Here is a 12,086-nt window from a genome sequence, read left to right as displayed (position 1 = left end):
TCACCAAGGTTCCAACACTTCCAATAGACAAACAACTATCTTCACTAAGTAAAGGCACAGCACACAACTCAATGCAAGGTTCAGACTCTTGGCTTTTAAGTCTTTTTTGGAATGGAATTTAGATGTTGGGAACAAGAAAACTGCTTAAATTACTAATGAAATGAACATTTTAAGAGTCAATTCACAATTTCCGGTTCTTCTCCAGATGATTCATTTAAACTGGGGGAAGGAAAAAAAGTTTTAAAAATATACATACTTTTTTTTTTCTTTCTTCTTTTTGAGACGATGTTTCACTCTTGTTGCCCAGGCTGGAGTGCAATGGCATGATCTCGGCTCATCGCAACCTCTGCCTCCCGGGTTCAAGCAATTCTCCTGCCTCAGCCCCCTGAGTAGCTGGGATTACAGGCATACACCACCACATCTGGCTAATTTTGTATTTTTTAGCAGGGATGGGGTTTCTCCATGTTGGTCAGGCTGGTCTTGAACTCTCAACCTCAGGTGATCCACCCACCTCGGCCTCCCAAAGTGCTGAGATTACAGGTGTGAGCCACCACGCCTGGCTCTTTTTTTTTTCTTAAAGTGGACCCAGGATGTGTGTGTATGTGTTTTAGATGTGCTTCGTAAGAATAAAATAGTAAGAGTTAACATATTATGTATTCACTGACTATATCTCTGATAGATACTATGCTGGAAAAACTGACATGAATGAGACAGGTGAAGTCTAGGAGCTGGGATAAGTATGAAAAATGAAAAAAAAAGAAAGGTGCAGTTCCTTCTCTAATGGAACCACTGTTTAGCAGAAAAGACAAAAAAACTAAACACAAAACTACAGTTCAGTGTGGTGAGGACTGAAATGGAAAAAGAGTGTTATGGGCATACAGCAAAGACACCAAAGCTCAAGGACTAACTATATCAGAGAGACTATATTCAATAGGCAGGAAACATTGCTTTAGGTTTCACCTACCTTTCCACCAACGTCCTGAAGAACTATGTTTTCAGGTTTTAGATCTCGATGTATAATTTTGTTTTCATGCAAATATCGAATCCCAGACCCTAAATAAAGTTTAAAGTATACTTTGAAGTAACAGAAAGCATTGAGTTAAAAGAAAAAATCACCTCACATTTTGTACAAATCTGCTCTGATGCTCAAGTTTATATGGATCATCGTATCTACACAACTAATATTACAGTAGTTCAAATTTTCTTCACAGAAGAAAGTAATATTAAACAAACTACAAAGTTATACTATATGCTCATATAACTCATTAGAATGAACATTAAATAGAAATTGAACAAGCAGTTGGAAAAATCCCTGTAACTCTTATAAGCCTCTTTCTCCCACCTAAATCTCCCATTTCAACTGGAGTTTGGCCGTCATGACCTTGGAAAAGAGGCAAAACAAAATATACGGGGAAACAAATTCTTGGTTTTTGAGGTTCCTCCAAAAGGTTAGATACTGGTTATTTTAGGAATTTTTCAGGAGTCATTCTGATTAAGCAGAGATTTTTCACCCTAAAGAGCTGAGTGGAGAACCTATCCCTCAAGGAGATGCAATTCCACTATAAACAAAATTACTATGTCAATTGGGTAGGGGAGAGTGAAATTGAATAAGGTCATTTCACATGAGTTTTTTGTCAGCTATTGGAACATCTACTAGACAAAAAAAAAAAAAAAAAGGACTCCTAGCCAAAAATAAATAATATCCTAGTTTTAATTTAGCATCAACAGTAATAGATTTTTATAACTTCTTATAGATGTTAAAATTCTATAGACTCTGTACAGTATTATCAATTCTCTTGAATTCCCAAAAAGATACAGAATCTTTTACGGACCAAAGGGCATTAAATTACAATGGTATTTTAATACTGATTACATACCTATATCACTTAGTAAAGAAAGTATCTGGCTTTCTTTAAGTCCACAACAATTTTCTGGTTTGTTGAGCAGCTAAAAAAAGAAAGAAATCTAAAAATGTGTTCTGCAAACTGCTGCGCTGCAATAGTGACCACACATTAATTACTATAAGAGAATATTCAAATGAGAAAATAAGTCATGATAAAATACAAGGGAATAAAATTACCAAATCCATACTGAAGGCATATAAATTTCATAAGGCTCGTAAAAGTAAAAAGAGGCAAAAAGCATTTGAAACTGGAAAAGACTGACAAATCTCATGAATACATATAAACACAGATACATATAAAAACAGTCATACAGGAACATTTAAAATTAGGTAGAAAAGAAAGATCGCAATACAGAAACAACTTTTTAGAAGCACCTTAATCACCGAAATTTGTATCTAACACTATTGCTAGAGACCCATCTTAGAAACAGCAGCAACAAAAATGCATTTTCTAAATCAGGAGTCAACAAACATTTTCTGTAAGGAACCAGATGGTAAATACTTTAGGTTTTGCAAGTTACATAGTCTCTGTTAAAACTACTCAATTGTGCAGCCATAAGAAAGCAGCCATAGACAAAGTGTAAAGAAATGAATGTGGCTATGTTCTAATAAAACTTTACTTATAAAACAGGAAGCAGACATTGCTTGTTTTTCCAATTCTTATTCTAGTTTATTATATGATTCAAACATCGCTAAAGTTTGTAATTTATCATCTCTCATCTCAAAACATCCACACTACCTTTCGGAGATCTCCTCCAGAACAGTATTCCATTGCTAGAAGAGGCACATCATGAATCAAAATATTCAATTCTTCAGGAACATTACAGGCCTTTACAACATTGGCATGGTTCAACCTAATAAAAGAGAAACATTACAAGAAAAAAAAAGGGACTGGATTTGAAATGCTACTTAATTGTGGGGGGATGAAGAGGGGGGAAAGAAGATCAGTATTATTTATAATATTCTAATTTCTGATTTGTATAATTAAAAATTAATTTTTAAAAGAAAATATACATAAAAATACCATCACTATTACATTTCTATGTGCCAAGCAGTAAGCACTTTACATATATTAACTCTATTACTTGTCACAATAATCCTGTTATAGGTAGATTTATTAATACTTTCACCAAACTGGAGAAAATTAAAGCACAAATTGGCTAAGTAAAAAGATCACACAGTGAGTAGGTAGTCAAGTAAGGATTCAAATCTGGCAGTCTAGGCTGGGTGCAGTGGCTAACACCTGTAATCCCAACAATTTGGGAGGCAGAGGTGGGAGGATTGCTTGAGGCCAAGAGTTCAAGATCAGCCTGGGTAACACAGTGAGACATAACCTCTACAAAAAATTAAAACTTAGCCAGGTGTGGTGGTGCATGCCTATAGTCCCAGCTACTCCAGAGGCTGATGTGGGAGGACTGCTTGAGCCCAGGAGTTCAAGTCAAGCCTGGGTAACATAGCAAGACCACCTCTCTTCAAACAAACAAACAAACAAACAAACAGAATTTCCATGTAAATGTAGGGCCTGAGAATTTATATTGGTAAGCTTTCCTGGTGATTCTGTCACATAGCCAAGTTTGAGAATCAAAATTTAAGCACACATATTGGAGTCAGAAAGCATTTATTTCAAATCCACACTTTACCAACCACAAGCTGAGTGACTCTATACACCTCATTTACAAAATAATACTTAAATTTAAGACTGCTGTGATAACTGGAAGAATGATCTGAAAATTACTTAGCACACTATCTGTGGAAGTTTTAAAATGTCTACTTCTCCCTTTAAGAGGTTAACATTCTTCCCCTTGAATGTAGGCTGTACTTAGTAACTCACTGTAACAAACAGAACGTGGTAGAAAACGATGGAGTCTCACTTCTGAGGGAAGATCATAAAAGACACGTCGGTTTTCATCTTGCTCACTCTCTCAGATCACTCACTCTTTCTGGGAAAAGCTAACTTCCATGTCATGAAGATATTCAAGCTTCCCCATGAAGAGGCCCACATGGTGAAGAACTGATGTTTCTGGCCAACAGTCATATAAGTGAGCATGGAAGCAGATACTCCAGCCCCAGTCAAGCCTTTGGATTACTGCAGCTCCAACAATATCCTGAGATGTCTCAGGAAAGACTCTAAGGTAAAGTCACCCAGCTAAGTCACTCCCAAATTCCTAAGTCACAGAAACTAAAAGATACTAAATGTTTGCTATTTTAAGCCACCAAATGTTAGGGTAATTTTTTTTTTTTTTATGAGATGGAGTCTCACTCTGTTGCCCAGGCTGGAGTGCAGTGGCACGATCTTGGCTCACCGTAACCTTTACCTCCCGGGTTCAAGCAATTCTTCTGCCTCAGCCTCCTGAGTAAGTGGGATTAGAGGTGCCCACCACCACATCTGGCTAATTTTTGTATTTTGAGTAGAGACGAGGTCTCACCATGTTGGCCAGGCTGGTCTCGAACTCCTGATCTCAGGTGATCCACCTGCCTCAGTCTCCCAAAGTACTGGGATTATAGGCATGAGCCACCATGCCTAGCCTTTTTTTTTTTTTTTAGACAAAGTTTTGCTCTTGTTGCCCAAGTTGGAGTGCAATGATGCGATCTCGGCTCACTGCAACCTCTGCCTCCCAGGTTCAAGCAATTCTCCTGTCTCAGCCTCCCAAGTAGCTGGGATTACAGGTGTGCACCACCATGCCCAGCTAATTTTTTGTATTTTTAGTAGAAACAGGGTTTCACCATGTTAGCCAGGCTGACCTCAGGTGATACGCTCGCCTCAGTCTCCCAAAGTGCTGGGATTACAGGCATGAGCCACTGCACCCAGCCATGTTGGGATTATTTTTTACAAAGTAATAGATACATTAACAAAAATAGGTAAAAAAGAAAGTAGACTAGTGATTATTGTTTAGTTAGAAAGTGTAATAGATGAGCATTGCCCAAGATCCAGAAGAAACAGATTCTGCCTTTGGAGAACTGAGTCTCATAAATACCTAGCTGCCTTTTTTTTTTCTTTCAGACAGAGTCTTACTCTGTCACCCAAGCTGGAGTGCAGTGACACAATCTCAACTCACTGCAACCTTTGCCTCCAGACTCAAATAATTCTCCTGCCTCAAACTCCTGAGTAGCTGGGATTATAGGCACCCACCACCATGCCCAGCTAATTTTTGTATTTTTAGTAGAGACAGAGTTTTGCCATGTTGGCCAAACTGGTCATGAACTCCTGACCTCAGGTGATCCACCTGGCTTAGCTTCCCAAAGTGCTGGGATTACAGGTGTGAGCCCCCATGCCCAGCCCTAGCTGACTTTTATTAACTGAAATGAAATACTTTTTAATTTTGATTGTGGTAAAATACACATAGTATACAACTTACCACCTTAACCATTTTTAAGTGTACAGTTTAGTGGCATCAAACACTTTCCTTTTTTTTTTAAGACAAGATCTTGCTCTGTCACCCAGGCTGGAGTACAGTGGTGTGATCTCAGCTCACTGTAGCCTCAACCTCCTGGGCTCAAGCAATCCTCCCTCCTCAGCCTCCTGAGGAGCTGGGACTACAGGCATGCACCACCACACCTGGCTAATTTTTATATTTTTTGTAGAGATGGGGTTTTGCCATGTTGCCGAACTCCTGAGCTCAAGTAATCCACCCACTTTGGCCTCCCAAAGTGATGGAATTACAGTGTGAGCCAACCTGCCCAGCCTGGCATCAAATACTTTCACATTGTTTTGCTACTGTCACTATACTGCACAAAACTGTTTAATTCTGCAAAGCTGAAACTCCATAGAGAATAATTTAAAATTATTCTCTATTTGCTGGTCCCTTTAACCTCTGGCAAACACCATTCTACTTTCTTTCCTATGAGTTTGACTACTCTAGGTACCACATATAAGTGGAATAACACAGTATTTGTCTTTTTGTGACTGACTTATTTCATTTGGCATAACGTCCACAAGATTCATCCATTCTGTGGCATGTGTCAGAATTTCCTTCCTTTTTAAGGCTGCATTATATTACATTGCATGAATATACCACATTATGTTTATACATTTCTCTGTTGGTGGATACTGGGTTGCTTTTACCTTTCGGCTACTGTGAATAATAATGCTATAAATATGAATGTACAGATTATTCTTTAAGTCCGTGCTTTAAATTCATTTGTGTATATACCCAGAAATGGAACTGCTGGATCACATGGTAATTCTATTTTTAAGTTTTTAGGAATCACCATACTGCTTTCCATAACAGCTGCACAAATTTACATTCCCACCAACAGTGCATAAGTGTCCTAGCTGATTTTCTTAACTAAAACTTCTTAATCCTAATGTGATGTTATTATTTGAAATAGAATAGATATATTTAAAGAGAGAAAAAAAATATGTTCCCGAAAAGATCCTGAGAAGAGTGGATTTCCGGCCTCTTTCCCCATGATGACATCTGGTTAGACTGTAGAACCAGGGAAATATAAGTCAAGAAGCACACTTACTTCTTCATAATTTGGATTTCATGGCACCACCGTTCTCTGTTTTTGGTACTTAGCTCTAGGCGACAAGACTTAATTGCTATTTTGAGATCAAGTTCCTGCCAAAATAGAAAATCAACAACAACAAAAAAATTAGGTTCTTGTGCAGATTTATTTGCTACCAAAGAAATAACCTAAGAAAACAAAACTTTTTAGCTTTACTAATTTAATATATTTATCCACAGCTCTCTTAAAGCAACACTTTTTAAAAAGATGAACCATGAGACTATTACACTAATGCTTTAAAACTGAGCTTCAAACACACAACAGCATACAGGGAAAAGTGACTGAAACTGATTTTATAACAGGTCTTTTCAGAACACTCTCTCATACATAATGTTAGAAAAAAAAGATCCTGTTTCCCTAGCAAACCCCTTTCAGAGCTTAGTCAAAGCAACTAATATAGGCCCCAGCTTCCAGCATAACTAGAATGAGGAAGGTAATTCAGGGATTCCTGGACTCCAAACAGCAAGACAAAGCTTTAATATAACCAAGCCTAAAACAAAAAACTCCAATCCTAATGTTTGCATTTCAAATGACATGAAGGAAAAAAAATCCTACCAATGAGTGTACTTCTATTTCCATATCCACATAATGAACCTAACATCTCTTGCCTGTGACTAGTAATTTAGCCAATTCTGACTGAAATTAAACCAATTCTGATGCACGTTACAGGAAATAGCCAGACCCCATCATATTCTGTCAACACTAATAATGCAGCCCAGAAACAGCAGTCAGGGCTAAATAGGCTGCACTATATTTCTGATATCAGGAGGAGAGTTCAAAAGAATTTCCAACATATGCAGTCTCTGACACAAACCAGAGTTGTAATAAAGGCTGTGTATGAATAAAGAAGCCAGGGGCCAGGACAAAAAAAATATATTATAGGTGGGGAAGCAAGACATAGCTTGGATAGGGCAGTGTGAACTGGGGGGTGAAAGGAAAAAAGAGGCTAGAGATAAGATGATACTTGCATAGAGAAGGAAACTAGGACAGACTACGAGCTAGCCTACCTGCAATTCTCACTCTCTTCAATCTTCCTTTTGTCATGAGCAGGTACCCAGCTATATCTATGTCCCATGCAAGCCTTTACCACCATGGAGATGAGAATCAAGCACAACCATGAACATTAAGCCCTAAATTCTCAGGCTAATAGAGTAGTAAGTTGTTTATTTCAAAAATCCCACTGTGTAAGATCCTTCAACTCCTTAATTTATATTTCATCCAATCTGTGAAATTCTACCTTTTCACAAAGAATGTTCTATGGAAAGTTTATAGATGTCCAACGACAACAAAAAAGTTCTGGGTTAAAAAAGTTGGAATCTTCTGGAGATGGATAGTGATGATAGCTGTACAACAATGTGAATGTACTTAATGTCGCCAAACTGTACACTTAAAATGGTAAGTGTTGTGTTATGTATACTTTACCACAATAAAACAAAAAGTGATGACTTCATCCATCCCCATCCAGGGACCAAAAAAGCAGTCACAAAAGCATGCCAGCACGCATCCTTTTTCCTTATAACGAGGCTAATAGGCAGGCTTAGATAACACAGGCAACATGCCACTGGAAGCATTTAGCTCCCACTTTTTTTTTTTTAAGTGTGTTATGTCCCCTCTGAATTTACTATTTATCCTGCTATCACGGGACCTAATGCCTTAGTCCTTCACCTTCCATTCTCTTTCTCCAAGATTTCCTCCTATACCCTATCTAGAAACCTGCTTCGCAAAACTTCCTCAGTTCTATCAGTTTCAGTTGTCATTCCAATTGCCCTAAACATGCCTATTTTCCCAAGGTAGACTCTCATCTCCCCTTTCTCCTACCCCAAATTATGGACTTCCTCCCTACACCCATATTCCTTTCAATAGCAAATTGTTACTTTTCTTCTTGAATTAATTTCTCTATTCACAAGCCAAGTCCAGGCACTTTAGTCAAATCTTAACTGTTCATCTTGTTCTACATCCATATGTTGTTCTACTCAAATTTACCCTTTACAAAATCATTTTCCTAGAACAACACTTTTTATCTTGACATTTCCTTAAGGCCAATTAATAATGAGGAGGATTATGATCATAGCAGCAATAACAACAAAGGAGCAGCAGGTGCTAACAGCTGAGGGCTTAAATGGGTAAGGTACTATATTTAGCTTCACATACATTATTATTTTATTTAACTTTCGGATCCACGATGCATGTAATTATTATACTGTACCTATTTTACAGGTAGCAAAACAAAGCCTATATTACAGAAATTGCTAGCCCAAGGTTTGTTCACCTAAAATGTCCTTTAGGAAAGCATGAACCCCTCAAATGACTGCATAAGGTTGTGTGGATGTGCATCTGTGCATTTTTCTGGGGAAAAGGGTTCATAGCTTTTATTGGTATATCAAAAAAGACATGTCCCAGGCCTGGTGCGGCGGCTCATGCCTGTAATCCCTGCACTTTGGAAGGCTGAAACAGGTGGATCACCTGAAGTCAGGAGTTTGAGACCAGCCTGGCCAACATGGTGAAACCACGTCTCTACTAAAAATACAAAAATTAGCTGGGCATGGCGGCGGGCGCCTGTAATCCCAGCTACTCGGGAGACTGAGGCAGGAGAACCGCTTGAACCCGGGAGGAGGAGGTTGCAGTAAGCCGAGATCGCGGCACTGTACTCCAGCCTGGGCGACAGAGTGAGACTCTGCCTCAAAAACAAACAAACAAAAATGACCCAAATATGATTTTTAACTGCTGCTACAATGGTTAAACATTCTCTATTAAATCAAAGTAAAATTCTTGAGTCTGATGTTAACTGTCCTCCACCGACTAGAGCGCCCCCCATCTCCAATATATTAATATCCCCTTCCCTTTGAAGCCATGATCTGCACCAACTTATCCTTATACTGTTCCCTACCTGGAATACATCCCCAATTCCAAAGCCCATCCATGCTTCCAAAGGCTTAACTCTGGACTCATCAAGAAACCTTCCTTGTCTACTCCAGTCCCCAGATATCACACGGCCTCCAAGCGCGCGCGCGCGCGCACGCACACACACACACACAAGGACACACACATACGGACGCACACATTCCAACAGGCAGTCCCCTTCAGCCCTCTTCTCACACATTCGTGTTCACACATACATACTGTGAATCTGCTTGACACTCTACATTCACAAAGATATACACAAGCACTGTCATACTCACTAAACACCTGGCCAGCCTGACACTCATAGCCAAGTTCCCCGCAACAGCTCTATCTTTGCCCAGGACCTCAGATACAACCTTGGACTCACAAGCATAGTATTTTTCTCTCTCATACACACACACAAGCCCACTGGCCCACAAATACAGCCCAAGGTCCACCAATCATCTGTCCCATACTGTCAGCCCTGTGTTCCACCGCCGCTCCCTCTCGCACCCCGCCTCACCCGATGCTGGTACAGACAGACGTTCCCGAAGCCGCCGGTGCCCAGCCGCTCCCGCATCTCCCAGGGCCCGCCCGCGCCCGGCCGCAGCCCCGGGGGCCGCTCCATGGGGCGGGAGGGAAAGCGGCCTCAGATTCTGCCGTTGTTCCAAGACCGGTTCCGGGCCGCCGAGGCTCGCGCGTTTTTCTTCTCGCGAGAATAAATGCGTCACTTCCGGTAACTGCTGCGAGAATGCCCCCGCCCTAAGTTCTCCCCGGGTGCGACCGGACCCCTGCCGGCGAAGTGGTGGGGAATTAACAGGCATCTGGTCTGCTTTTGGAGTCCTCTAGATATTTTCCGGGAGGGCTGAATGGAACCGCAATGTTTTTCTAGTCTTAGAAAACATAAAATCTCTCCAAACCCCACATTCCCATCATTTTTTTTTTTTTTAAATTAGGACGGGGTCTCGCTCTGTTGCTCAGGCTGGAGTGCAAGTGGCGTGATCACGGCTCACTACAGCCTCGACCTCCCGGAATTTCCCACCTCAGCCTCCCGAGTAGTTGGGATTGCAGGCGCTCACCGCTTCGCTTGCTAATTTTTCATCTTTGTTTTTTAGAGAGTCTTGCTACATTGCCCAGGCTGGTCTCGAACTCTTGGCCTCAAGTAGTCCTCTCACCTCGGCATCCCAAAGTGTTGGGATTACAGACGTGAGCCACCGCGCCCGGTAATTAGTCTTTGGAAAACTTCACATTATCTCCACTCCTGTCTACCCTTCACCTTTCTTCAGATCCCTGCCATCTATCCTCCAACTTCACCACCTGCTGATCCCGCACGCCAAAGACCACCAATGATTTAAAGCCTGCGGAATCGGAAAAATACTGCACTGACAGGCCCACTAATAAATCAGCTTTCTTGTTCACTGACTTCCCAATACACCTGCTCCAGGATATCCCTGTCATCCCAAATGATTCAAGGATGTGACTCTATTCCGGAGTAAACAATGTTTCTCTGGATTTTGGGAGCTTTTTCCCTAGATGCCTCATGGAGCTCGCTGTATGGCAGTCCAGTTATGGGTTTGCCAGCACAGTAATTCATTGTGATAAGTGTTTCTGATGGGTGCTGCAGGGCTGCAGAGGCAAGCTTGCCTTGCTGTTGGTGCAGCAAGTGCTTCTGGGTGGCAGATTGCCATAGCATAGGAGAACCAGCTCCTGGTCTTCTGAGAGGGCCATACCTTCATAGTACCTGGGAGATTTCAATACTCCAAGTAATCAGCATGGAATCAAATTCTTGAGAAATGTGATGCTGCAACCAGAATGCTGAGTGCTGCATGATACAGACCACGTCGATGTTGTAGGTCATTAGTAACATGTGGTATGGGAGGTTCTGGTTTCTCTAAGTGCATGGTTTCCATGGACTTGGGAGATGATGGTGCCTCTGAGGACATGTCATTTAGAGCTGGGCAGACTGCACAGAGAATTGTGGTACAGTTTATTCTAACAGTATGAAGCCCTCTTGTTTGCCTATGTACAGCATAGCCAGTGCTAGTGTGCTCAATTTCCACAGGTGGGGCTGTAATCTCATAATTCCCACTCACAAGGGATAAGAAGGGATGCTAAGGACCCAGGGATACTGATGATTGGGCTGACCCCAAAGTGGCCATCTTTGTGGAAACTAGGTTGGTTCCCTTAGGTAACTCTTTAAATGCTCCCATTCTCGGGGCCATAATTTGAGTTTTGTTTTTTTTTGAAATGGAGTTTTGCTCTTGTCACCCAGGCCAGAGTGCAATGGCACAATCTTGGCTCACTGCAACCTCCACATTCCAGGTTCAATCAATTCTCCTGCATCAGCTTCCTGAGTAGCTGGGATTACAAGCACCTGCCACCACGCCCAGCTAATTTTTATATTTTCAGTACAGACAGGGGTTTCACCATGTTGGCTAGGCTGGTCTCAAACTCGTGATCTACCCGTCTCAGCCTCCCAAAGTGCTGGGATTACAGGTGTGACCCATCACACCTGGCCTTCAGGTTTTTAAAAAAGCCTAAACTTGTGGACCCCAGGCTCCACAATCTTCAATATTCTGAGTCTCAAGTTTTTTTCATGTGTAAAATAGAGGTAATACCCACCTCATGGAGATTTTGTGAAGATTAAGTTCAACAGTATCTGGACCATAAGTGCCCAATATAAAGGTAAAAATATTTTCTTTTGGCTTCTAATATACAGCATTCTCTTTGCTCCTTCTCCATGTAAATGTTAGATCACTATTTTTTTTTTTTTTTGAGACGGAGTCTCGCTCTG

At 40.9% G+C, this 12,086-nt stretch overlaps 1 protein-coding gene across 2 annotated transcripts in view; it reads right to left on the bottom strand.

The window, feature by feature from the left end:
• The window catches only part of CHUK (component of inhibitor of nuclear factor kappa B kinase complex), a 41,006-nt gene extending 31,071 nt beyond the window's left edge, over positions 1–9,935 (bottom strand). Inside the window, exons 1-5 of one of the 2 annotated variants that reach the window (XR_001105269.2) lie at positions 9,816–9,920; positions 6,371–6,465; positions 2,643–2,757; positions 1,878–1,947; positions 965–1,053 (exon numbers count right to left, since the gene is read on the bottom strand). Coding sequence is in view for 1 of the 2 variants with exons in the window: in XM_012439531.2 (XP_012294954.2) it covers positions 965–1,053; positions 1,878–1,947; positions 2,643–2,757; positions 6,371–6,465; positions 9,816–9,920 (474 nt within the window). In the remaining variant the exon portion in view is untranslated. Of the gene's footprint in view, positions 1–964; positions 1,054–1,877; positions 1,948–2,642; positions 2,758–6,370; positions 6,466–9,815 lie in introns of both variants that reach the window. The other variant, XM_012439531.2, reaches the window with a different exon arrangement.
• Between the last annotated feature and the right edge of the window lie 2,151 nt (positions 9,936–12,086).

Source organism: Aotus nancymaae, unplaced genomic scaffold (assembly GCF_030222135.1).
Source record: "Aotus nancymaae isolate 86718 unplaced genomic scaffold, 86718_ANA_hifiasm-v0.15.2.pri h1tg000010l, whole genome shotgun sequence".
Lineage (NCBI taxonomy): Eukaryota > Metazoa > Chordata > Mammalia > Primates > Aotidae > Aotus > Aotus nancymaae.
Note: the sequence above shows the minus strand (reverse complement) of the source record. Positions and strands in the feature narration are given on the sequence as shown.